This window comes from Passer domesticus, chromosome 16, assembly GCF_036417665.1.
Source record: "Passer domesticus isolate bPasDom1 chromosome 16, bPasDom1.hap1, whole genome shotgun sequence".
NCBI classification, from domain to species: Eukaryota; Metazoa; Chordata; class Aves; order Passeriformes; family Passeridae; genus Passer; species Passer domesticus.
The window spans coordinates 6,883,925-6,909,492 of NC_087489.1; the positions used below are offsets into that span (position 1 = coordinate 6,883,925).

The window sequence follows — 25,568 nt, forward strand, 5'->3', positions numbered from 1 at the left end:
TGTGCGCAAGAGCAGCTCTGCAGGCAGTGACATTCCTGTTCCTCCAGTGAGACAGGCTGGGGACAGAGCTGGCATTCCAGCCGCCAGACCCCACATCCTCGTTTGTGTCCCAAATCACCACGAACCCCCGTACCGGGTCCCCGGCTCACCCAGGGGCTCCCCCACCCGCGGTCCCGGCTCCGCATCGCCCCGGGGCGGTGCAGCTGCCCCAGCCGGGACCCCCGCCCCCGAGAGGGGCGGGCAGGGTGACTACAAGCCCCAGGCTGCCCGGCCGGGGGCAGGGCAGCAGCGACGTGGCGCTCCGGCCCCGCTCGGCCCCGCTCGGCCCCGTTCCGCCCCGCTCCGCCCCGCCGCGCTCCGCGCCCGCCGGGGCTCAGCCCCCGCCATGGGTGAGTGCGGGGGGCACGGGGGGCACCGGGGGCTGCCAGCCCCCCTGGCCACGGGGCACCCGGGGAGGAACGGGAACGCGCTGCCCCGCGGAGAAATTTTCGAAAAATACCACCAAAAAAAAAGTTTGCAACTTTACTTTTCCTCAAGGCTGGGGTGCATCCCCCGCCCCTTCCTTTCTTTCTGTTCTGTTTTTAGCGGTCCCAGCAGCGCGTAGAGCGAGCATAGCAGCCAAGGAATTTCCTGTCCCGGGAGGGAGCTGGTTCGGGTTCGGGGAGGGAGCGGGGTTTGCCGTGCCGTGCCGAGCCCCGGAGGCAGCGGGCGGTGCCCACCGCGCTGGCCTTGGTGACAGCAGGGTCCGGTGCCAGCCCGGTGCCAGCCCCAGCCCGGCCCGACAGCGGGGCACGGATTCTCTCCCTTTGCTGCAGCGAGGGAATCGCCTGGCACAGCTCCCTGCCCCACCAAACCTTCTGTCCTCGTGTGGAGGTCTGCAGAGTCCTCGAATTCCCCAGCTACGTCAGAATAGACGATACACAAACTGGGTTTCAGTCAAAGTTCATAAGCCATGAGTGCTTATTAGGTTAACGAGAAACGCAGCAAAACCTGATGGAATCAGCCATGGTATTTATAGTGGGACTGTCTGTGTCTAATAGAATTTGTGGCTTGAAGCTAATGGGAAGGCCACTTATGCTTTATGTTCTCAGCAGATGTTTTTTCTAATTATCTGATTAACATGTACAAGGAGTGCTAAGAGCAGCGCAGATGGTCACACAGAGCATGGTGGGAGGGACTGGGATAGCTGGGATGGCATAAGTAGCACAAATGAAATATAGAGGGTTGCAGAATAAATAAAAATAATTGTATTTATATACAGCCGTTAGTGAGAAATAGCCTTTATTGATAACTGTAATTAAAGGCCAAGCAGAGACACTTCCCATTAATCACAGCTTGTGACAGGAAAAAAGTCCTTCAGCAGGGTGACAAAAGTTTCCATGGTCTGGTGGTTATGCCAACATTTTTTCCACGTACAGTCTACCAAAACTGTGAGTATTTCTAATTAAATGAAAGAATTCAGATAGTATTACATGCTGCAAAACAGCACAAACCCCAAAACTAATGCACTTCACCTATGCTTCAAAAGTGTAATTGGAGTGAGGTCAGTGTCACTTCTGTCCTCAGGGGTCCCCACATCAGCTCTTGTCTCAGTGCAATCCCTGCTGGTGGAGCATGGCTCATGGTTCACACATGGTCACCCCTGCATCCCCTCCCCATGGTGAGAAGCACATGCAGCACCTTGGTTTTGCAGGGTTCTTTGGGGCGGGTTGGTTTGAGTTGCTTTTGCTGCTGTTTTCTCTTATTTTAGCTAAATTTGCGTACCTAGGAAACGGGGACACTCAGCCCTGTGGGAAGGGCAAGGTCAAAGAGTCACTTCTTGTGTTTGAGGGTGGCAACAGTAAACTTTTCAGCTCACAGTGAAGTTTGTCCTGTGGGCCTGGAGCAGCCTGACTGGACTGCAATTGACTTGGAGATCCTGGGAGCTGTGGGCTGCAGAAGGAGAAATGAAGAAATCAGGGCCATCCCACAAAGTCATGCTGAGGATACAAGATTAACTAAAGGAGAAAATAAAGGAAAAATAAACTTTTTTTTTTTGAGCAGGGCTTTTAACCACAAGATAGGAAATAAGAATGCAAAACCTGCAGGGAGAGCTGGTTGTACCACATGCACTGAAATGTGAAAATAATGCAGAACCAGAAAGCAGAAGCTGCATTTCCTGCCCAGAACAAATTTTGTAGTTACAATCAAGAGATACCACAGAGGATCCCACTGTACAACTCCAGACACTACAAATCACTGTTCTGCACTTAAAAACAAGCCTTAACTCTGTTAAAAAGTCCTGATTTAAAGTTCTGCACCCCAAATGAGTACCCCTGCAGTTGGTGGAAGTCTGGTGGGTTGTGTGACTGTCTGCAAGTGCTCTACACATGCGACCTAGTGACCTGTGGGGGGATTTCACATCATGACTTTGTGGATGGAAAACTGTGGCTGTCCTGGGAGAGTTCTTCCAGCCTGTGCATGCTGACAGCTTGTTTTATAGCATCCAGAACTGAACCCAGCACTGCTTGCTTGTTTTCCAGGCCGTGCACTGCTGGTCCTGCTCTTGTCCGGAACAGTGTCTCTCCTGGGCGGGCTGATATTTGGATACGAGCTGGGGATAATCTCTGGAGCACTGCTGCAGCTGCAGGCAGACTTTCAGCTCAGCTGCTTCAAGCAAGAAGTTCTGGTGAGCTCCGTCCTTATCGGAGCCCTCCTCGCCTCCCTGGCTGGGGGGATCCTCATCGACCGCCACGGGCGGAGGAGAGCGATCCTGGTCAGCAACCTGGTCCTCCTGGTGGGCAGCCTCCTCCTCACCCTGGCCAGGTCACTCACCGTGCTGGTCATGGGCCGCATGACCGTGGGCTTTGCCATCTCCGTCTCATCCATGGCCTGCTGCATCTACGTCTCAGAAATGGTGGCTGCTCACCAGCGAGGGCTGCTGGTGTCTCTCTACGAAGCAGGGATCACCGTGGGCATCCTGCTGTCCTATGCACTGAATTATATCTTCGCAGACGTGGATGAGGGGTGGAGGTACATGTTTGGACTGGCCATTGCCCCGACGGCCATGCAGTTCCTCAGCATCCTCTTCCTCCCAGTGAACCCTGTTAAATTAAGCTCGTGGGACTCAGACTGCCAGAAGGGCCTCATCCCATTGCAGGACACAGAGGACAGAGCAGCAGCAAAGCAGGAGCCCTATCAGGAGAAGCATTACTCATTTCTTGATCTTTTTAGGACCAGAGACAACATGAGGAGGCGGACTCTGGTGGGCCTGGGGCTGGTGCTGTTCCAGCAGTTCACTGGGCAGCCCAACGTGCTGGGCTATGCCTCCAAAATCTTCCACTCCGTGGGGTTCCAGAGCAACTCCTCGGCCATCCTGGCCTCAGTTGGGCTGGGAGCAATAAAGGTGGTGGCCACGCTGGTGGCCATGGCCTTGGCAGACAGGGCAGGCAGGAGAGTGCTGCTCATGGCTGGCTGCGTGGTGATGGCCGCGTCTGTCACCACCATCGGCCTCAGCAGCCGCATGGCCCCGCTGGCCATGGCCAGGGACTGCAGAGCAGCCGCAGGCCCCAATGCCTCCCAGAGCCTCAGCCAGCACCCCCTGACACCTGTGCTCCCCCAGGCTGCCGTGTCACCCGTCCCACCAGCGTCAGCTGCTGCCAAAAGTCAGGCAGGCCCTGGCTTTGCTGCCACAAGGAGCCTTATGGAAGTTTTTGCCGGCACTCAAAGCAAAGGGGTTGTTCCTAATCCTTCCCTCACCCAGAAAAGGGACTTGGCAGGTCAGTCCAAGAAAGGAGCTCTGGAAAGCACGGGCCCTCCCCTCGGTGCTGCTCCCTGGGCACAACATACGGTCTTAAATTGGATTACACTGCTGAGCATGATGGCTTTTGTGAGTGCCTTCTCAATTGGATTTGGGCCAAGTAAGTGTGGTGTTTATCCTTGCATTTAACCCAGAGAATTAAACCAGGGCTGATCTGCAGGCTGCCTGCTTGAACCATTCCTTATGTATCTGCTGTGCTGAGCAGCTCACTGTCTGGGGACTGGAAATACATCCCCTCCTGTCCCCTGAATCATTTTCTAGCACTGCAGCTCTGTCAGCTTCAGCACTGGAGTAGCTTTCTCTTCCATGCTATCCACTACCCTTGTAAAGCTGTTTTTTTTCTCTGAAGTTCAATGGAAAATCAGAGCATCCTACAAACCCTACAAGCACTACATAAACTTCCTGTCCCCCTGGTGAGGAGGAAAATACAGGGCTGAGGACAGAGGAGCTGAAGGGCTTCTGCTGTGTGATTATGGAAGTTAGTGCAGAACTGGAAGTTGAACCTCTTTTGAAGTTTCTCAATATCAGTTGGGGTTTTTTATTCTTTTTTTTTTCATTAGATGAGATTAAAGATTAGTTCTTGCTTCCATGTAAGTTCTACTATTTTCTGGCATTTAAATGCCTTGATGTGAGAAAACAGCATAAAACTCAGGAAAAGAATGTTAGGTGTGCAAGTTTCATGGATTTGACAGCCACCCTGCAAATTATTTCAAGCAAAATAACCCCAGGATTATAGAGACTTAAAGATATGTATTGCTTTAACTCTGATTTTAGCCCAAATGCAATGTTGTCTCCCTAATTCCACCCTTTTCTCATTTCTTTACAAAGAGCATGACCTGACAGCAGGCCTGTCAGAGCTCTTCATCTCCTGTGAATGGAATGACCAGCTACCCTGCTTTCTTCTTTACTCCCTGGGCCTGTTTATTGCTATTTCATTCCTCCATGAAGCGTTGAGCACAGGGGGTTTGAAGGGTTCTGCTGTGATCTGCTTCTGAGATCGATGAATGTTTGGCACCACCAGCAGCGGGAGCTGGGTGAACCCAGAGTTTAAACCCCCTGCTGAAATCTCCCTTGCCCATTTCCCAAACAAATTGCTTAACTCCACACTGTGTTTGTGATCTCTCTAATCTGTGCAGTGACCTGGCTGGTCCTGAGTGAGATTTACCCTGCTGGGATAAGAGGAAGAGCCTTTGCCTTCTGTAACAGCTTTAACTGGGCTGCTAATTTACTGATCAGCCTCTCCTTCCTGGACCTTATTGGTAAGTAGCCCCTTCCCCTCCCTCCACCTCCCACAGCTGGCTAGGGAAGGTGGCCACACGAGCCATTTGGAGATGAAGTGGCATTTTGAACCGCGAGGACTCGAGGCTGGGATAGGTGTGACCCTTTGCCCCTGAGAGCAGGAAAGCCAGGCACCAGCAGCTCTGGTCAGAGCCTCTGTGTCACTCGTTTATAAAAATCCCCCACTGCCCACTGGGCTGCAGTGTAGCACCACAGTTTCAGAAAGCACAGAGTGAGCAGCTTGCACACAGGCAGCGTTACAGCACTGCTCAGCAGACACTGCTGGCCCTGGACCTCGGCTGCCTTCTTGCCCCTGCTGCTGGCAAAGCCTTTCCCTTTGCCAATTCTCAGTCCAAGCCTTGCAGGTAAGGAGTTTCCCAGACCTCTTGAAGGCTTCACAAAATAAAGTGCCCCTGTCAGGCACCAATGACCACCTCACAGTAAGCAACCAGTGTCCTTTGTACCCCACGGTGTGACTCCTCCTTCACACACCTGGATCTCTGCAGATGCCATTGGATTCTCTTGGATGTTTCTTCTCTATGGGCTGATGGGAGTGATGGCTGTTGTGTTCATTTACTTTTTTGTGCCGGAAACAAAAGGACAGTCCCTGGAGGAGATAGACCAGCAGTTCTCCAGGAAACGGTAGGTGTGCTGCTGTCCCAGCAGGAATGCTGCCTTTGGGGCATCCCACTGCCAGCCCTGGGCTCTGTGGCACTGGGCTGATGTGCTACTGAGAAAATAGAAAATGTCACGTTTGTGGCAGGGCTGTGGGACAGGGTGGGAGAGCTGCAGTGTCTTCATCAGCAGGTCACTGCCCTGAGCCTTGCAGCTGTGCTGCTGGAGGGCAGTAGTGACACTCAAGAAAACCAGGACTCATGGTCAAGGAGAGGAGACCAGGACCACAACATGGGACAGGAAAGTCAGGACTGGGAGGAGGCAGGAGGGGATGATAGTCCTGTCCTTTCACCTTAGAATAATCCCAGGCTGATCCTTCTCCTCTGGGGCAGAGACATCTCCTGGAACGTGGGCTCCCACCTGGTAATTTTCTCACAAAGCTTGTAATGGACTAGGGAAGATCAAAAAGTGGTCCTGCCATCCTGGTTGTGATGGAGATGGCAGGGCAGACACTGCTGGAGCAGGGGAGATGGTGCTGCCAAGGGCAGGGAGCACACAGCCCTGGGGACAGGAGGGGTGGCTGCTGTCAGCCCCTGCCCGGCTCCCGGTGCTGCAGCTGCTGCTCCTGACCTTCACCACTGCCCAGCAGGGTGTGGGAAGCAAATGTGTTCAAGCAGAGACGTGGAAGAGGAGCCAGCTGCACTCACACACTGTACCAGAGAGTGGAGCACGCCAGCAGCACATGAAACCAGCGTCCTGCCCACAGCATGGAGTGTGAGGAGCTGCACCAGCAGAGGAGCAGGCTGGCCATCAGGACACTTCTCTGCAGCCTTGAACTGGTGACCTCTGGTCAGTGGCAGTTCTCCCTGCAGTGCTTTGGATCTGGGAACACACCAACAGCATGTCCTTTGGGTCCTTGGAGAATCTCTGCTCCCAGGCAGGGAATACATCCTTCCTTTGATATCTTTTAATTTTTCATCATTTGTGCCTCCTAGCATTTAAGAGATTAATGGTTTTATATGCAGCAATTAAAGCACGGGTTTTGCTGACAATTTCTCCATCCTCGAGGCTCATTTGTGAGCATGGTGTGTTATTTTCCAGGTCCCTGGAGCAGCGGGATGGGCCAGGGAGGGTGCACCGGGCCAGCCCCACCTCCAGTGGGCAGCTGGCACCGCCCGCTCCGGGCTCTGCCGTCACACCCACAGTGCCCAAAATCAGAGCCCCGCACCCCCAGAGCCCCTTCCTGCCTCCCTGCACTCTGCCCGGGGCCTGAGGGGCAGGAGGGATATGCCAGTGGGAATTGGGGGTACCCTGCCTGGGGTGGGCAGGCTGCTGGGGCTGGGCTGGGGACAGGGCAGGGCAGAGGATGGGGATGCTGTGGTGTCGGGGACCAGGGGCTGGCTGTGCTGGGAGGACACCTGAATTGGCTCTGGGGAGAGCAGACAGGGCTGGGGACAGTGCCACGTGCTGGGGTGATGGTACAGAAAGCTGAGACAGCTCCTGGTAAGGGGGCTCAGTGAGTTCGGGGTAAAGGGCTGTCATTCCCACTTTATACAAAAAACCACAGAGCACCTTCCAAACCCAGCAGCTTCACCCCCCGGGAGGAGGAACCTGCGAGAGGTGCCCAGCTTGTCACACACTGCACAGGGTTTGGTGTTTGTGCTGCACAGCCTGCAGGGCCACCTGAGGAGAGGAGGTGTGGGAGAGCCCCGGGGCTGCAGGGCAGGGTCCCAGCTCTGCTCCTGCAGCCCTTGCCATGAGGGATGCACATTCCCAGGAAGGGAGACAGCTCTGGAGCTGCCAGCTGGTTCACAGGGCCTGGCTCCTGCATTGCAGCAGAGCTGGGCAGGTGGCACTGCAAGATGGAAAAGCTGTAAAGGGGTGTTCAGGTGAAAAGCTGAAGGAAAGTCAGTGGGTGCTGAAATTCAGACTGGCATCCTGGTGAGGAGAAGGTGGCCTGTATCCAGGGGGAGAGCAGCAGGAGACTAAGGGAAGTAGCTGCAGTAAAAAAGGTGAATTTGCCCATGAATGGTACCAGCAGACTCACAGGAGCATTTTTGAGCAGCCAAAGACAAAACCTAGATGTGCTTCTGTCACTATACCAGAAGCTTAAAAAAGAAGGTAATGTCAAGCTTTCCAACCTGCATAACAATTCCAGAACCAGTACAGATTTCTTGAGATGGGAAATCAGATTCCAGTACAAAGAAAAAAAAGTACAGCCAGTTGTGTGTTACTGAGTCCTGATAAGAATAAAGGTAACGAACAGCAAATATAAAATGAGATTAGAGAAGTTAGTCAGCTCAGCGATCCATCAGGAAGGAATAAAAAGTGGGTTTGTGTACAATAAAGGGTCTCCAGGACCAAGCCGTGCTGGAAGTGCTGCTCTGGGTTTGGTGGGGAGAGGTGCACAGGACCTGCTTCACAAGGTGTTTGTGGGAGAGCTGCTCTCTGCTAGTGACCACAAAACAACCTTTAATGCTGTGGTGGGAGAGTGCACACCAAATAAATCCAGCCTGGGGCTCTACAATTTCAAGAAAGGGAACTATGAAAAAAAGAAGGTGATTAGTCAATAACAACAAACCAAAAAGGAGCAGGCAGAAAGCAAGGAGCCTGCAAGCAGTCTGGAGGCGATTAAAAAATGCTCTATTAAAGCCTAAGCAAAACATGTGCCACAACTCAGAAAGAACTAAGAGGTCCTAAAAAATACCCTGCCTGACTCACTGCTAAGGTTAAGGAGGTATCACAGGGAGAAGGTCAGTGCTTTGAAAGGGAAAAGTTTTCCCACATGAAGAGAAAAGGAAAAGCCATAAAACATGGCAAGTAAAGAGCAGACAGAAAAGACAGCTAAAAAAGAGCATTAAGATCTTATTAGTATCTTTTTAGAAGTTACTTGCAAAGATCTTGCAAGTATCTTCTAAAAATCTTTATTTAACTATATCAAAAGGAAGAAACTGGGTGGGGAGCAATTGCTCAATACAAAGATGCAACAGGGTGCCAGGGAGGACAGGACAGGATGAGGCAGCTGAGGCACAACTGAGTGTTGTTCTCCACTGCACATCCACAGGTATTTGGAAGAACCTCACACCCAGTAAATTAGAGGAACTGGATCAGGGTGACTTTCCAAATGGCTGCTGTACCAGAGGGGTGGCAGGCTGCTAGTGCAGCTCTCAGCTACTAACCAAGTTCTGGAAGGGGACCCTGGGAGCTGCAGGGGTGAGTGTCACCTCTGTCCCTGCTGGGCTGGGGGCTCTGCACCAGCAGCAAGCACGTGGGCAGCTGGGACAGAGCCAGCAGACAGGGATGCCAGGGAGGGAAAGCTTCCTTTGCCAGCATACTAGGACTCTAGGAATATATAAATTATTCACATGGATAGGGAGGACACAATAGAACAGATTAAAGATTTAGTCAAAATTATTTTAAAAAACATTTACATTGCCATGGGATTGAAGCAATGTTCTTTTGGGGGTTTTTTTGGGTTTTTTTTGGTTTTTTTTGTTTGGGGTTTTTTTTTTTTTTTGGTTTGGTTTGGTTTGGTTTGGTTTTTTGGATTTTTTTTTGGTTGTTGTTGTTGTTTTTGGTTTTTTGGTGGGTTTTTAAAATGTATTGAAACCTCTTTAAGGCCTCTTTAAGGATATTCCTGTCTTGTAGATAGCAAAGTGCAGGGTTTAACAGGCAGTTTTTGAAGATAAATAAGATTCAGCAACCAGAATCTCTGTTGGGTCTGGTTTTATTCAGCACCTTCAGCGTTGGCAAGGGAATGGACAGCAAAATCTCCATGTTTGTGGGTGATAATAAACTCTTTCAGGAATGAACACATTTTGCCATTGACAAAGTGCCTCTATAAAACCCTTAGAGATGGGAATGAGTGGACAAAAAGGGCAGCTGGGTTGGTGCTGTAGGATGGTGCCAGAGGCCTCTGAAGGCAGGCTGGGGTCAGCAAGGCTGGGAGGAGTGCTTGCCTGGGTGAGTTGGCTCCCTCCATCACAGTCCAACTGGACAAATGTGTCCCCACTCCAAATTTTGACCCATTAACATAGCAACAGGCTGTTTCTCTTCTTCTCTCCCCTGAGGCTGAGACCTCATAAGACCAGAGGATACAGAAATGCTGGAGGCAGTGATAAATCTTCTTTAGTGGGCTTTTATTTCCTTTTCTTTCACAATATTTTCTTTAGTTTCCTAGCCAAATTTTTTCTAAGGAAAGATTTCTGACTTCCTTTGAGCCACAGCTCAACATCTGTCCACATTGGGGGCTGAAGTAATACACTGTTAAGGGGTTTTGATGTCAAGCCCAAAACCCCACCAGGGATTTATGCAGCTCTCCCCTTTCCTCCCTCCTCCCCTTCAAACAGCCTTTCATTTGCTCTCACTAATTGTGCTGTCATGCCTTTCTTTCCCCCCCGGTTGTGCAGACAGCCCTGCTCGCGGCCGGGTTTCGGTGGCGGATGCCTGGATGCTGAAGCGGTCCAGGCGCGCATCCAGCCCGGCACGGATCAGCCGCTGCTGCCCCTGCCACCCCGAGGGGCTGCTGGATGATCGCTGCTGCTCGGGAGAGCCCCGCCGGGCCCAGCCCACCCACACACACCGCCTGCTCCTCCGAGTGGGCAGGGAAAGGGCAGCGGAGCATCTCCGGGAGAAGCGGGGAGGAAAGCCTGCAGGAGGGTTCGGGCTGGGCGCGGCGATGCTGCAGAGCCCGGTGGCCCAGGGAGGGTGGCTGCCAGGTGGCTGTGGGGCAGATCTTCAAAAAGCACCAACCAGCCACCCCCCACTCTTACACGTGCTGCTCTAGTGTGCCATAATCAAAACCTGAACGATGTGAAAAATAAGTACCAACTTTGGCTGGCCCAGACCAACTTCAGGAAGCAGCCTGTACAGAGGTGATGTGAGGTGGCAGTGGCAGCATGCACCATCTCTGAATCCTCAGTGTCCAGCTGTGGTAACGAGATCTAGGTGGTAGACTGCAAGCAGAGCAAGGTGTGAGTCCCTGCTGCAAATATTCCCACAACTCAGCGGAGAAATGTGGGATGTGAGTGCACATCCCTTTGGTGCATGTGAAGGCAGCAAGCTCAAGGACTGGATCCTGCTTAGTCTCTGCTCGGGGGGATGCAGAGCTGGCTGAAGGGAGCCAGAATACGTGAAACACGATAACTGGAAAAAATACAAACCAGAAGATGGGCTGTTTAATGCACTACAGATCCAGCAAAATTACCAGAGCTGAACAAAAACCAGTCCTCATACAGGAACAAAGATACCAGTTCACCCCAGGCTAAACCTGGAAGGAGATGGGTGTGTTGTGTTTTGTTAACTTGTGTGTCTCCAGGCACTGCGTGGGTCAGACCAAAGCCTCAAACGTGGCTGGTGCTTCCTCCTTTTACTGCATCTCTCCCCTCTGCAGTGCTGCTGCCAGCAGCAGCACCTCCAAGCTCTCCAGGTTTGGTTACTATGGCCTGTGCCCTGGCTCCTCCTGCTCCATCTGGCCTTCTTCCTGCTGCTCCTGGACCCAGCTCTCCCAGTCCTGAGGTCTACTAACTCAATAAGGAGAGGGAAGAAGGAGAGTTGCTGTCACTTTTAATCACAGCAGTAAAGCAGAGACACAAAGTTAAGGTCCCCACCCCTCTGCTGATGGTTTGCAGAATGAGTTGCTGTGACAGGTCACCCACCCAGAAGAGCCTGTTGTCTGTAGGGAGGGAGACAAGATATCTTTGTCTGGGCTGGGGTGAGACCTCAGGTGCAGCAGGAGCAACAGCTAAACCATTGCTCTTCCCCTGGACCTACCAGGAAAAATTCAGTTTCCAGATAAGCAGGAATCACATCCATGCCTTTACTGGGAAGTTTTCCATTTTTCTTCAGCCACTCTCACCACTGGGAATCCTCCTCTCCTTGCCCCCATGACAAGAGTTGCAAGGAGCCATTTCCACTTGTAAAGGTCCTCTACAAGGGTCAGGTTCAGGTGCCACAGTTCAGAGTGACAATCCTGGCACCAGACCCCTGGCAGTGTCCCAGCTCACTCACAGCTCCCGGGGGTCACAGCCATCCTTTTGTTCTCACTCAAACTCACAGCTGAGTGCTGGTGCACGATGTGAACTCCTGCAGCAACACAAATAAAATGTCAGCACTATGACTATTAATAGTGTTTCTATTCCTGCTGCCATTATGATGGCTTTTGCTACTATTAGTAATAATATTTACATATGCAAAACCACAGATGCAAAACAGATGTTTTGGTTGGGATCTCTGAAAAAAACTTGTCTCTGCCACATATATTTATGACAAAGATGGAGGGTTAACCACACAGAGTGCCATATAGAGAACAAATAGATGGGGAAAAAGAATGAAATAATTCCTTCCATATTCCTAACAGAGCCCAAAACTTATCCATCCCCTCTCTCTGCTTCTCTCCTTTCCAGCATTTGAGACTTTTCCAATACCAAGCCAGGGATGGTTTCCATATTTGTTCAGACTTGTCTAGTTTTATTTTCCAGTTCAGCTATTTTTTCAGATGCAGCTTCTCCTGATGGATGGAAAATACAAAAGGAATTGCTCATCTGCTCCCTGCAAGCTTTTTCCTGACCACTGGGAAGCTCAGGCACTATTCCAGCCCGGGACTAAACCTTGCCTTGTGGAGAAAACTTGATCCTTGTTTGCTGAGTTCACACGTCTGGGAATAATTTAAGCTAAGGGGAAAAGTAAAAGTGAGAAGAACTACCACTGTCTCAGAGCCCACCTCATTCCCTCCCAGCAGCCCTGCCTGGGAGGAAGGCTGTGGCCACGGATGGGGAATGATCACATCCCCACAGCTGGCCAATACTGGAAAGCAAGAGAGTGGCAGCTCAGGGCAGAACAAGAGTTTTGGCACTCTCACCCAAGCTTGTTTCTCAGAAACAGAAAAGAACAGAATCTGCCAGCACCAGGGCATCCCCCTCTGCTTTTGGCAGTGGCTGGTGTAGGGCTTGGGGACACAGCCAGGAGGATGAGGAAAAGCAGGAGGACAAGGCTGAGACAAGTACCTCTCTTAAAGGCATTGGTGAGTGGCCTTGCACTGGAGTTATGCAGAGCCCCACCAGCACAAAGAGCTTCCCTGTGAGCCTGCTGTGGCCTCTTATCCATGTATTTATTCACAGTTGTGTGAACACCAGACATCCCCCTGCATCCACGTGTCTCACGTTTGTAGCCAGCTAACTTCAGTCCTTTTCTGCTGACAAACACCCTCTAGGACACCTGAATATCCCTGAGCAGCCCCAGGTGCAGCTGCTCCTTCCATGAACAGGAGGAGGAAGAGGAGGAGAAGGAAGGCTCCATCTGCTCTGCAACAACACAGCAATGCTTGAGCAGAGAAAGCCACCAGACAGAAACGAGTGTCCCTGAGCACTCATGAGTAATAAAGTGCCCCACAAACTAAAGAGCCCCCAAGTGCTACTGAGGACTAAGTAGTCCCTGAATACTCACATCTCTCTCAGGTCAAATTCCACTCTTTAAACCAATCCCCATTACGTTTTACACATCGGGCTGTAGAAGGCCACGGAGGGGCTGTTAGAGTCTATTGTAGGGGAATAAAGAAAGTGTCAAAAAGACTTTTAATGCCCAGTTAAAAGTGGCCAAAATACAGTCTGCAGTTACCTGATAAGCTGCAAGGTCTCTACTGGGAGAAGTATTTTGGTTTTTCAATTGTCCCAACCCTTGCATACTTGCAAGAGGCCGGCCTTAGCTCTGAACCAAAGCTTTGTCAAGTACGTTAAAACATTATTAAAAACCTGGCTTTTGTTCCATAAAGACTTTTTATGCTTGCTGGTTTGGTTTTGGTTTTTTCCTTTATAATGTTTAAGACCAGTAATTATTGAAGATACCAGAGCACTGCAGCCTCTCTGTGGTTTGCAGCATCAATACTTTTCCCAGCACAGTGGCTGTCCTGCCACTGCCATGCCCACTGTGCAGGTGTGGGAATCAAAGTGCTTGGGGGATTAACAACTCCAGAGATGAATAACAGGGCAATGCCAGAGCCAGAGGACAAAGCCTGAGTCCCGTGTTCATGGACTCTGCTTACTGCAAGAGAAAATATTCACAGTCCTCTCTTGGTGCAATTACCCTCTTTAAAGGGAATCTTGGGAGATTTCACCTACTTGCTGGTTCAGTTACCCTTTTTCATGAGCAGCTACCTGATGGCTGTGGACTACACCTGGTGTCCATGGCTCTGGTGGTATTTTTTATGGAGATATTTGGACATCAAAAAGGAAGGTATTTGAACAGCTAGCGTTTTTGGGGTTTTTTTTAAACAGATCTGTAATTCATTCAAAAGTTCAGTCTCAGAGTGTCAACAGGCAAGAGCTGCCAAGTTGCTGAAAACAGGGTGTTTTTCACCATCCCCTGTTTGCTTCTCTGCACTGTGAGGGCTCTCTGGGGTGGACAAGCCCCGTGGTGCTGTTTTGCTGCTATTGCTGTGCTTTGGGAAGGGTGTTTGCATAGTAGCAAGCAAGGCCGGCACACAAAATTAATGACATTTGAAGTTCAGTGCAACTCTTGACTGTCAGGAATGCAGCACTGAAAACAAAACTTTAAGCTTCCATATTGCAAAACCTATTAACTGCTTTACCGTTTTTGCAGTCGTGCCAGCTCACTCATACTGGAGCTTTTACCAAGGCATGACAGCTCATTTGTTTAGCTTGGGCCAGGCTTAAAGTTCTGATGAAGCCTAATCTTGTGACCTGTATTTATTTTGGCCAGGGATGCTTTTTGCACAGACGACTTCCTATCCTCCCTAATCTTTCCCGCAGGAAAGGAGCTGGGAGTTACGAGTCAGGGGAGGAAGGCAAAGCCAACCAGACATGCAGTGAGAGAGAAACAAGTGCTGCACATGTCGGTGAAGTGGTCCAGGTTCAGGGACCCTGTCTGTTAGGGGAAGGAATTAAAGGGGGAGTCAACACCTCCATGGTCGTCGTTTGAGATGTGTCAAATCCATTATGGTTTCTCTGGAATTTTACCCATCTGGAAATATGGCTGTCTGTAACTTGGACAGCTTCACAACTTAGGGATGGAAATGTCTCTTCTTGGCTTGAACTTATCACATATCCCACTGAAACAGAGAAGAATTTTGTGGGTGTAAACCCTCAGCAACCCCATGGGATGTGTCAGTCCCCCACGGAGCGAGCTGCCCTCAGCAAAGTGCCTGTGGGACGAGTTGCTCTCTCCTGTGTGACTACAGAGGGAGGACAGACCCCGTGTCAAGCAGCACAGCTGGATGCCAGCAGTTCCATAATGTGAATTCCCTCACTCCTCACTTCCATTTCTTCTAAAACTAACTCAGAGAAACACATTTAAGTACCTGCCTTGGGCATCAGGCTTTCACCACCCCTCTAAAATCTGCCTCTTCCCATCCCCTGCAACCACAGGCCACTTGAACATTGTGTGTCCATTTACTGGAAAATCTCTGAAAGAAATCAGGGAAGGTGTAATTGGTTCCAGTCCTTCACCCTCTGCTTTAACATGCAGGACAGCACCAAAGTGTCTGGAGAAGCCCCATCAGGACCCTGCTGGTACCTTTGCAGCTTGAGCTGCACCACAGAACACCCAACCTTCCCCTTGGCCTCACCTTCAGACACCCTACACAGTAGCTGTAAGATTAAAGACAGGAAAAAAAAAAAAAAAAAAAGAGAGAAAACCTCAGCACACCCTTCTGGCTGTTTTCCAAAAGAAAGCCAGAACCCCGTGGTGGCATTTCCCCAGCTCTGAAGGCACAAGTCACCTGGGACATGACACCATTTTTCCACTGGAAGCCAGATGCTTGAAGTACCAAACTGCTTTCTAAAAATGCCTTTTCTCTCAAGTTGTGAAGCAGTGTGGTAAGCACAAACCTGCATTTCTAATGCAGCAGTGGGACTCTGCACCGTGCTGGCACAAGAACTGCTGGTGACCTTCACAAAACCCCTACTTTATATTCAGAAATAGGGCTCTGAATGCAGAACTGTAGTAATGGGGCAGAGAAGATTTTTTTTTGAAAGACAAATTGCCAGTCAGGTTTGGTTTCTGTTTGATATCTTGAGTTTGACCAATTCACATGAGTTGAAATAAAAAATTTCTGAGTAGCTGGAAATATTCCCCAGTTTCATTCCCATGAAAGAAAAGTGCTTAAAAGCATTCTAAGGTTAATGGGAACATAATGAAAGAGACATTTCTGTAGAGCAGCATTTTGAGTATATGCCTCCTTTAAACACATTTTCCAAGCATTAAAGCAGAAAAATTTGGGATAGAGTTCAAATCCCTCTCAAACCTCTGGAAATTGGGTGGCAAGGAACCAATCTATTGCACTGCTGCAGGGATGCTCCAGTTCAGGGCTTAAAGGCTCTGCAGTGGCAGTGCTGGGAGTCAGCACCCACATGAGCAAATCCCTCACTGAGTGGGGAACAGCACCCACGTGTGCTCTGGCAAAAGCCCTGAAACCCAGCCCAGCCAGGCAAACGGTGTGTGCACTCTGCCTGCAGGGATTTGTCCAGGAATGACATCTTTCCAAGGCTGCCTGACACGCGTTCCCTCAGAGGGGAAAGTGTCATCCTGAAGCTTTCCTAATTAAAAAACTGGGGAGCATGTGGGCATTCTGCACACCTAATTCCCATCTCACCACTGGCCAAGAGCTGGGATTTGGGAAGATGGTGAAGTTGGTCAGTAGCAGGGTCACACTTGCCTCCCAGTGTCAAGCAGCCTGTCCCAGAGGTGCTTTACAAACCCAGAGGTGTACAGAAGACATTAATTACTAAATCAGGGATGATTCTCCCTCCCATCTGCTCCAAAGGGGCTGGGATTTGCAGAGGGGGTCACAGTAGCTGCTTGTGCTCATTGGGTGCTTTCCTTGCCTGCCTATGTGCTAGCTGTGACTGCATACAAAGTTGGTAATGCAATTACACATATATCATGTTAATTAATTGTGCCACCACTTAAACCAAAGAGAAACACGGGCATAATAAATAGTTTAATAATTAATATTTAATTATTGTATTTTCTTTGTGGTTTACAAATATACTGACATTGGACTGAAGTGGTTGCAAATATTTTGGTAAGAATGTCAAACCCACAAACAATATTAGGAGAGAGCATGAATAGGCCACTGGCTTTTGAGCTACTTGAGAGCTGCTAAATGAGCACTGTGCAGTGAGTTTAGGTCTATAACAACTGCCTTGCAAGGTTACCCCTTGACAGAACTGTGACCAGTATTTCAAACCCTAGGGATGTGTTTTTTGCAGAACAGACACGCACAAATCTCACAGGCGATTTGCTGAATCAGGACAGTAAAGTGGGAACTACTTTCTGGCACTGCTTTGTGCTTTTCTAAAGCACTGAATTTTAAATGCCCTGCCAAAGAGAAGCACTGATCTCGCCACTGACGTGCTCTTGTCCCCTCTGCTCCAGTGCCACCCTGCCTGGATGCGTTGCAGCCCAGAGGTGAGGGCCCAGCAGAACAAATCCATTGCACAGTCCCACACTATAGATGTTACCAGACAAGCTCCTTGTGACCCCTCACCTTTCTGCCACGGGAAAATGCTGGGAGGCTCATTTCCCCCGAGAACAAACAGCAGCATTCCCCATGGCAGGACAACACCCCACTGCAGAGCTCCCTTTGCAGTGCAGGTAAACAGTTGTGCAAACCATGGGCAAAGTGCTCAAGAATTGTCAGGCTGAGGACACAAGTTTTTCATTTCTGTTGACTTAGTTTAAGTGCCACAGGAGGCTCTGGGAAGAAGGATGCAAAGAAAGGCTGTGGTGATGGACTGCCCAGCTGAGCTAGTGAGAAGCAGGCAGAGCAGAGCAAAGCAAACACGGGGCTGTGCCGCCGTCCTGTTTGTGTTTACGGGACACAGCCCCTGCCACCAGCTCAGTTGCAGTGATGGATGGCTTCTGCAGAGCCCTCTGTACCTGCTGGGCCATGAACAGCCCTAGGCAGCACCCATTTTGTACCTGGGTCAGTGCCGGGTGTGCTGTGCCCGGTGTTCAGACCCTGCACAGGGGACAGCAGGACAATGTGTGTCCGTCAGGTACACATGAGCAGCTCCCTGCAGCCCCCTCCTCGGGAGAGCAGTGAGATACAGAGAGGTGACAGCCACAAGGAGAGGGCAATGGGTGCTTTAGCAGCTACCTGTGGCTCACTGACTCTTTGCCCATGCAGAGCACATGTAGAAAGACAAGCCTCATCTTGCTGTTTAGCAGCATTCCCAGCTCATGTTTTTAGGAAGCCACGATGATGTTCAGGCATTGGGTCACCTCTAAAAGCCACCAGCCATCACCATGGCCTGAGATGTCAGCCCTGAGCAGCGCTGGCCTGGGAGAGGTTCCAGAAGACAAGCAGCACCTTGCAGCCCCACAAGCCACGTACCTGAGAAAGGATTTGGGAAAGGAAAAGGATTTAGAGTCGCTGCATTCAGGCATTCATTACCCAACCGTCTTAAGGCAGGGAAGTGAAGAGCAGCCTACCCCCGGCACCCACAGCCCCCTCCCCTCTGAGACCCTCCAGAGGTTTCCATTCTGTCGAGCAGGCTCTCCGCAGCCGGTCTCCAGCTGCAGCCAGCACGGCTGGCTCTGCACGACCCTTAATTTATCATCACCCTGGAGCTGCATGCCGTGCTGCAGAGAGCACCAAGGTGTGCGACCCCAGCGTGTCGCAGCCCCGGGGCTCCCTGCCCCAGCCCGCAGCTCCGGGGCGCTGGCGGAGCAGAGCGTGTCACACTTCTAAAGAGTGACAAATTGCCAGGAAGGGCCCCCCCGCACCCCGGCTCTGCTATGCGCAGCCCAATTCCCCCGTGCCGCATTAACAGCTAATAAAACAATAGAGCTTTTAGTGGGGAACTTCAAAGGGCTCTCAGGCAGATGAATGAATTTCGCATTTCTTCACTTACTGTCAGCACTAAGGGAGAGAAGGGCAGGCTGAGGTCGAAGGCTTCAGCAGGCAGCAGCAAACAAATACAGCCTGGTATTCGGGCTACTGCAGAAAATGGAGTGGGAAATCAGCTAAGCACTTAGCATGTACCAGGATTTTCTTCCACTCAGCTCATCCCCTTCAGCTGCCCTATTTTATTCTTTGGTTTACAAAAAAAAAGAAAAAAAAAAAAAAAAGAAGTACTATAAAAATTAAATAAACCTCCATAGTTACACCTAAACCATAGGCTGAGCCAGCAACAGCTCATTTCAGTGTGGAGAATCTTTAGGCAGCCTGGCCCAAACTCAAGCAGACATAATTATTTTCAGCAACACAATTGTATTTGGTAAATGTGCCTTGAGGTCCCACAGCTAATTCACAACTATGTGTCCATCTACAAAATACATTCTGCAAACCATTAGCTCATTGTCATGTGCAGCCACAATGAGCACCTACATGAATTAAGCTATGAATTGAGTGATTAGGAGAGGGTTAATACTGCTTAAAAGATATTTCCGGTTTAGGATGTGGAGAAGGAAGTACAATTAAGCAGGAAAAATTGAGAGAATAATATTGTACAGCTCAAATCATAGAATCACAGAATTGTTTGGGGTGGATTTCAAAGCTCATCTGATTCCAAGCCCCTGCCATGGGCAGGGACACCTTGCACTATTCCAGGTTGCTCAGACCTCCATCCAGCCTGGCCTTGGACACTTCCAGGGATCCAGGGGCATCTACAGCTTCTCTGGGCAACCTCTGCCAGGGCCTTACCACCCTCACAGGGAAGAGTTTTTTCCTTATATCTAATCTAAATCTTCCATCTTTCAGATGAAAACCATTCCTCCTTTGTCCTAGCACCATCTGCCTGTGTAAAACACGTACCTCACTGGCCGTGTCGATAAAGATTCTCCTGCAGGTTGCTCTCACATGGAGCATGGAAAATCCAGAGCTCAGGACCATCAATTGCACCTATAACAGAGGTACTCACTGGTGGAGGAGATTGTCAAGGCCAACAGCAATACTATGCCAGCCTCACCTTCACTAGGGGTGCAGCCTAGAAGGCAGTATGGAAGGAAATACGGGTGGAAAAGATTTTAAACAGATGAAGCATCATTTCATAAAACTGCCACAAGTAACACGGCTCTGTTTCTTATATTTCTCCTCTCTTTTCTGACCAACTTTTGTTAAGTCACAGCCTTTACTCCCACACAGTATCTGAGGAAGAAAATAAAAATCTGATTGTTCTGTGCATGGCTTTTTTTTCCTTTTTTTTTTTTTAATTCTTATGTAGTACATGATACCCAAAACAACAGGCATAAATTATTCTAGTTTTCAGAGCTGGCATGTTTTAGCCTCTTGAATACCATCATCTATATTCTACATCACATCCAAGAACAGCCCAAACAGCTTGTTCTGCATAAGAACTTTAAAGGTTGCAATCATTTATGTGGTGCTCAAATCTGCTGCCAAATTTTCAAAGCATTCTGCATTTGTCCTGGCAGCCACGCTGCAGTGGTCACTGTTCCAAGGGCTCCCCGTGGCCATGCAGGGGCAGCGTTTGCAGGCAGGGAGCTCCCGGGGAGCTCGGCAGCTCTCAAAGCAGCTGGCTGGCAAGAGGGGAGGGAGGCTGTCTCCTGATAACTGAGCTGACAATTTCTAGGTTCTCTAAAACCAGACCCTTCCAAGAATGCCCTTTGTTCAGCAGTTGCTCCATTCAGTCTCTCTCCCTGTTTGCTTGTAATTTATTCCTTCTAAAAGCCTTGCCCTAGGCGAGCAGAAAATGAAAACAGGGAGCCAGATTTTCTCTTTTTTTTCCCCCTCACTTTTGCTCTTTCATCAAGAACAGTGAAAATTTGGCACAGTCAAATATTTTGTTCAGCTCTTTCTTTCAGTCTTTGAAGTCCCCTAAAGCCTTGGTAGGAGTCTAGGCTTCCACTCACATCTGCTTTCCATGAAGCCATTTACCGCACTTTATTTGTGCCATATTAGATTTTTCAGGACAGGGACAGAACTAATGAAGCATTTACATTCTTGGAAAAGTGGCAGAGATACAACTACCACATTACTCTGATAGAAACAAACTATAACTGACATATTTCAAGTTCTCAAGCAAGGAGCTGTGTCATGCCACAGGCAGCAAAGACTCCAGAGCTGTTGGTTACCTCATTTCTTCCTAATGCTCATTTAATATCAAACACCCCCATTGCAACTTTAGTTTATAAGTTATTGAGGGATGCTCTAGTATCTGTAGGAAAATGAAGATAAATATCCTGGAAAAGGGAGAGCTTAGATGAAAGCTTAATGAAAGCAAATTGTGAGAAAAGCTGCACCAGAGACAGAATCAATGACACAGAGCACTGTCAACAAGATAACGGCATCATGCTGCTGATGAACTGCTAAAGCATTTCTTCCTCAAGCAGAAGACTAATCCCCAGACAATGCTCCATTCCAAGACCTCTGTTGCTGTTAGAGCAGGGAAAGGGTGTTGACTGAATCTCTATCAGGAGGATCCTGGCAAAGCCTAACGGAATATTGATTATCCTGCTGGTTTCTGTTTTGCGCTTCTCTCTTCAATAACCAAACCCTTCCCCTAAGAAATATTTGTCTACTTCTCACAGAGAGTATCATTAAGAGAGTTCTAAGTCAGAAGTGATAAAGTAACAACTGAGAAAAATGCCTTGGAAGAGGCAAGATCAAGAGCCCAGCAAGCTCATCCTTTGAGCATGATCTCCATTGGCTTCTGAGCTTAACAAGGGGGAGTTTGTTAAAAAGCCAGCTGGAACTTGGAAAGTTCATCACAGGATTGCCTATCCAAGCTCAGCACAGCTCCAATCACTGAAGCCCATGGAAGAAACATTTTTTGGAATCCAGCCCTTTGCCATCCAGGCAAAGGACCAAATCACAATCAAATGGCAAAGCATTAAACGTGCTTGGATTCATTCAGGCTTGGGAGGAAAAAGTCACTTACTGGTTGAGCTTGATCACAGGGGCTGTTCATCAGCAGGTGAAAGTCTTCATAATATTGCTTAATATTACTTAGAGCAAAAATGGCCAGACCAGGCTCTTACATGTGGCTTTGAGCAGGCAAATTACAATTTTTTTTGTCTATACAGACATGGAAATCACACTCCGTGTACGGCTATGAGCAGCTGCAAGAAAGGTGGTAGCACAGCCTCCTACCTCAGTTTTTCTCTGTGTTTGAAAGTGAGAGAATAAGGTGTCCAGAATGGAAATTATTTACCACATCCTGACACTGAGAGGTAGGACTGTGGATACAGGAGGATAATCTTGGCTTTGATGGAAAGCATGGAGAGGGTGCCTATCTCCCATCTTTGTAAAGCCCCATTCAGTTTCCCCCACCTCGAGATGAGCAGTGCTGGTTCCCTCCCTTCTGATACATCTTTCTTGCTAACACTTTCTGCTTCTTCATCTCTTTCATGGACAATGTTTTCAAGGATGGAGGGTATTGAAATAACCCACAGATTGCAGTTCCCAGGAGATGACAGCCCTGCAAGAGGTGTCACATTCCTGTAGGACACCCTCACTGCTGCTGAATTAAACAGCCCTTACAAAAATATTGAGACATGATTGGGGTGTGTAAAAGTAGCTTAGACCCCAAAGCCTTCCCTGGCCAGGGCAGGGGATCAGGTCTGTCCTGACCCTGATGTCCATCAGTGTTCAGGTGTCCCCTGTCCAGACAGACCCAGCTCTCACTGGGAGGTGCTTGCAATCACTGGAGCAGGGGCTGAGGTGGATGTCAGGAGGTAGGGGCCCAAGAAAGGGATGCTTTCCCCTGCTGCCCAAGCAATTCAAATTATTTCATGATGGCAGAAAATTAGGAGAGGAAAAAACCACAGCATTATGTTGAAAAAAAAAAGAAGAAAAACATGATTTTAAAAAATGCTGTGCCAGGTAAAACTCCTCTGCTTTGTTATTATGAGAGTTCCCAGCACTGATAATTTCTCCTAGTTGCTGGTTTGTAAGTTACTTCTGAGTAGAAAATTCAATTACATGGGCCAAGTCAACAATAATGTTTTTCCTGGCAATGGTTCATTTTGCCAGTGGAAACATTTCCCCCCTCCCTTTTCTGGATTCAGCTCTGCAAAGTTGCTAAATTCTTCCAGATCTCTGGTCTGATGTGATCATAAATATCCTGATTGTATTCGACTGATTGACAGACTGGGGATGGATTAAGTGGGGATTACAGCCTGGAATGATCAAAATGTGCTTTCATGGTCAGTAACTCTGCAATAAGTCATAGTTCCAATGTACATTAACTATATAATCTAATTAACATGGCTGTTTATGTATTTAATATTATTCTTAAAACTTTTTAATAAAAGAGGTTTTAAGGAGAATTAAATGTTGTTTAAAGTATAACAACCTATTCCTTGAATGAACAGTAGTTTGGGGTTTGCTCTGTCATTAAGATGACTAATAAAACTCTCTCTTACTATTAAAATGAGATTTGAGCAGTATGATGGGCCTAATCCTGCCCTAACTAATAGGTGTGTAAACTCAGGTTTTCTCTGTTTTATTTAAAGTTACTTCAGGTGTAGGAATTCAGGGCAGAATTTAGTCCATTAGGATTAGAAAACTACTTTTTAACCAACTGAGAATATTAAATATAGGTCCATATAGGTATATAACAAAAGGTATTCTAAGGTGCTCAGCACTCACAGATCTCACAGCTGTCATTATTTACTGAGCAGGAGCAGCAGGAATAAGCTTTATGGGTACAAATCTTAAATGTTTTACTGCACAGGCTAACACCCCCCCATACATACCAAATGATATCAAACTGAATGAAACAATTCATCAAGGCAAAACTCCCAATGACAGCAATGTGTTCAGCAGCTGCACTTGTGAGTATAAAAAGAGCTGGCTACTTGATGGCAAGGGCAGGGAATTATATTGGAGATGTTATGCAGTTGTCCATAAAAAATGAAATCTGAAACGAGTAAATATTTCTCAGGACATTGGGTTCTCTGCTGTCTCCAATGCGCCAGTCTCAAAGTCAGCTCCTCAGAGCTGTGGATCATATTGCTCTGCAGCTATAGGGCTCCTCCAACACCCTTTTAAAGTTTTCAGATTTTTCATTTTCACTTGAGAGGTTCCCAAGCCAGTTTACCATGGTGTGTTAGTAGTGCTGGGCCGTGTCCATGGAAATCAGGAGCCCTTCTGCCCGGCTCTCTCACACCCACATTGGTCTCCCCCCTCCACTGCATGGCCAACTTCTCACCTGGGTTCTTACAGCTTTTTCCTGACCTGAGACATTCTAAAAAGGAGCTGAAAAATTTCAGCTTGTCCAGCTGTTGGCTTCTGATGTCCCTCCCTGCTGCCCTCCTGGTCAGAGGATGTGCCCCAGGGACAGCTTGTTCTGGTGTCTGTCCATCTCTAAGCCAGGGTCAGGACAGACACACTGACCCAGATTCAGGATGTGACCTGGAGATCAGAGAAGGGGTCAGCCCTCTGCACACCCCAAACTGGGATCCTGGCACAAATCACAACTCCACTGGCTGTCACCAGAGATCAGGGATGGCTTCCCTTGAGGCTGACCTTGCACAAGCCAATCCATCAGCACCAGGATGAAACCCACTTCATGGCACTGCTGATCCTCCAAGCCACAAGGAAAGCTCTGCCCAAAGTCCCTTAAATGAAGCAGGAATGTTTCAATTTAAAGGAATTAAAAGCATTTTTAAAATGTGATGGTTCCCATCATACCAAGTCCCTGCACAGTGCACTGCCCGACAAGGCTGATTATTCTCCAGCCAGCCAGGGGCTTAGAAAGTATGTTGAGCACTCAAACCATTTTAGATCCCACTGCACTGTACATACCCAGAATTCGAGCAGAGTTCACATTCAAGGGCTTATAAAAACTTGAACACACTCCAATAACTTAAATCACTCAGTGAGGTTTATAGTGATTTAAAGCCATTGGAACTCTCCACGTTTGGTGCACAAGGGCTCCAGCTTGGAAAAGAATCAAGGCATGTTCCAGCATGGCAGCTCCAGGCATATTGAATCAATTTCAGCATGTAAAAATAATTAACAATGATAAAAATACATTAATAATACTGTAATTATAAGGCCAGACCAAAGTTTCAGCCAGAAGAAAAAAAAAAAAGAAGAAATTCAGCAAGGTTTGCGAATGGCTTGGACTGGGACTAATGAGGGATTTCAGTGACAGGAAAATGAATGGAGGCAAATCAAGGGTAAGGAGCAGAGGAAGATCACATTTGTCAGTAGTTTAAAAAGTTATACTGGCCCGAGCTGCAGGACTTGCTAAATTCTGCCCTGGAGATGTGCCAACACAGCACTGCTAGGCCAAGGGATCAGAAACAATCCAAGGTCCAAGTTCTTGCAAGCCATCAGGACAAGGATCAAATGCTATATATCATGGAGCTGGCTCGTAAATCTCCACTTTCTAGTAGCTTTGAGTAGGGAGGCCAAAAGTAGCACCTGTCTGGAAAGGATGCCACGCTGTCTGAAGGATGCTTTTCCAGAAGCAGCTCAGTCTCTGTAGGGTGATGTCAATCCCCCAGGGCACCACGGGCTTTGGCTATTTCTACATGAACTTTCCAGCACCTGGTACAGTGGCTTCAGCTTGGACCAGCACCAGGAAATGCCTGAGGCTACAGGAATAAACACTGCCAGGGACATTAACCACCAAATGGTTTAGTCACATCAAACAACTGATTTGTTTTGGTCAGCAGTCCAGGATTATTCTTATTTCATCAAGGCTGATTCACTCATCCCACTTGTTCTGTACTCAGCCATCATGCAGGTGCCTCCTTGAGCCTTCCAATAACAACTCTGCAGAAAATTTTGTAAAATAAAATAACAGCACAAGGTCTGTCCAAAGGCTGTGAGAAAAAAAAAAAGTAAAAAATGAAAATTTCTAGTGCATGTGTTTGAGAGAAAAGGGTTGGGCATAGACAGGTGATGTCACCTTTTGTAGGGGAAAGACACGTTAATTGGAAT

At 48.6% G+C, this 25,568-nt stretch overlaps 1 protein-coding gene across 5 annotated transcripts; it reads left to right on the plus strand.

The window, feature by feature from the left end:
• The first annotated feature begins 294 nt into the window (after positions 1 to 294).
• On the plus strand, positions 295 to 6,744 carry SLC2A10 (solute carrier family 2 member 10). Of its 5 annotated transcripts, none has more exons than XM_064391551.1 (5): positions 295 to 389; positions 2,523 to 3,899; positions 4,936 to 5,058; positions 5,584 to 5,719; positions 6,339 to 6,744. In XM_064391551.1, exons 1-5 carry the CDS (start codon positions 386 to 388, stop codon positions 6,436 to 6,438), a joined length of 1,740 nt encoding a protein of 579 aa, XP_064247621.1. In that variant the 5' UTR covers positions 295 to 385; the 3' UTR covers positions 6,439 to 6,744. The 5 variants fall into 5 exon arrangements, with proteins under 5 accessions (XP_064247621.1, XP_064247622.1, XP_064247623.1 ...); XM_064391552.1 differs by having other exon boundaries at positions 6,342 to 6,744; XM_064391553.1 differs by having other exon boundaries at positions 5,677 to 5,719.
• The last annotated feature ends 18,824 nt before the right edge of the window (positions 6,745 to 25,568 follow it).

Excerpts from the sequence above, each read along its gene's own strand:
- SLC2A10 (XM_064391551.1), top strand. Across the intron at positions 3,900-4,935 it reads CTCAATTGGATTTGGGCCAA|TGACCTGGCTGGTCCTGAGT; the intron begins GTAAGTGTGGTG and ends TAATCTGTGCAG. Across the intron at positions 5,720-6,338 it reads CAGCAGTTCTCCAGGAAACG|CAGGGTGTGGGAAGCAAATG; the intron begins GTAGGTGTGCTG and ends ACCACTGCCCAG.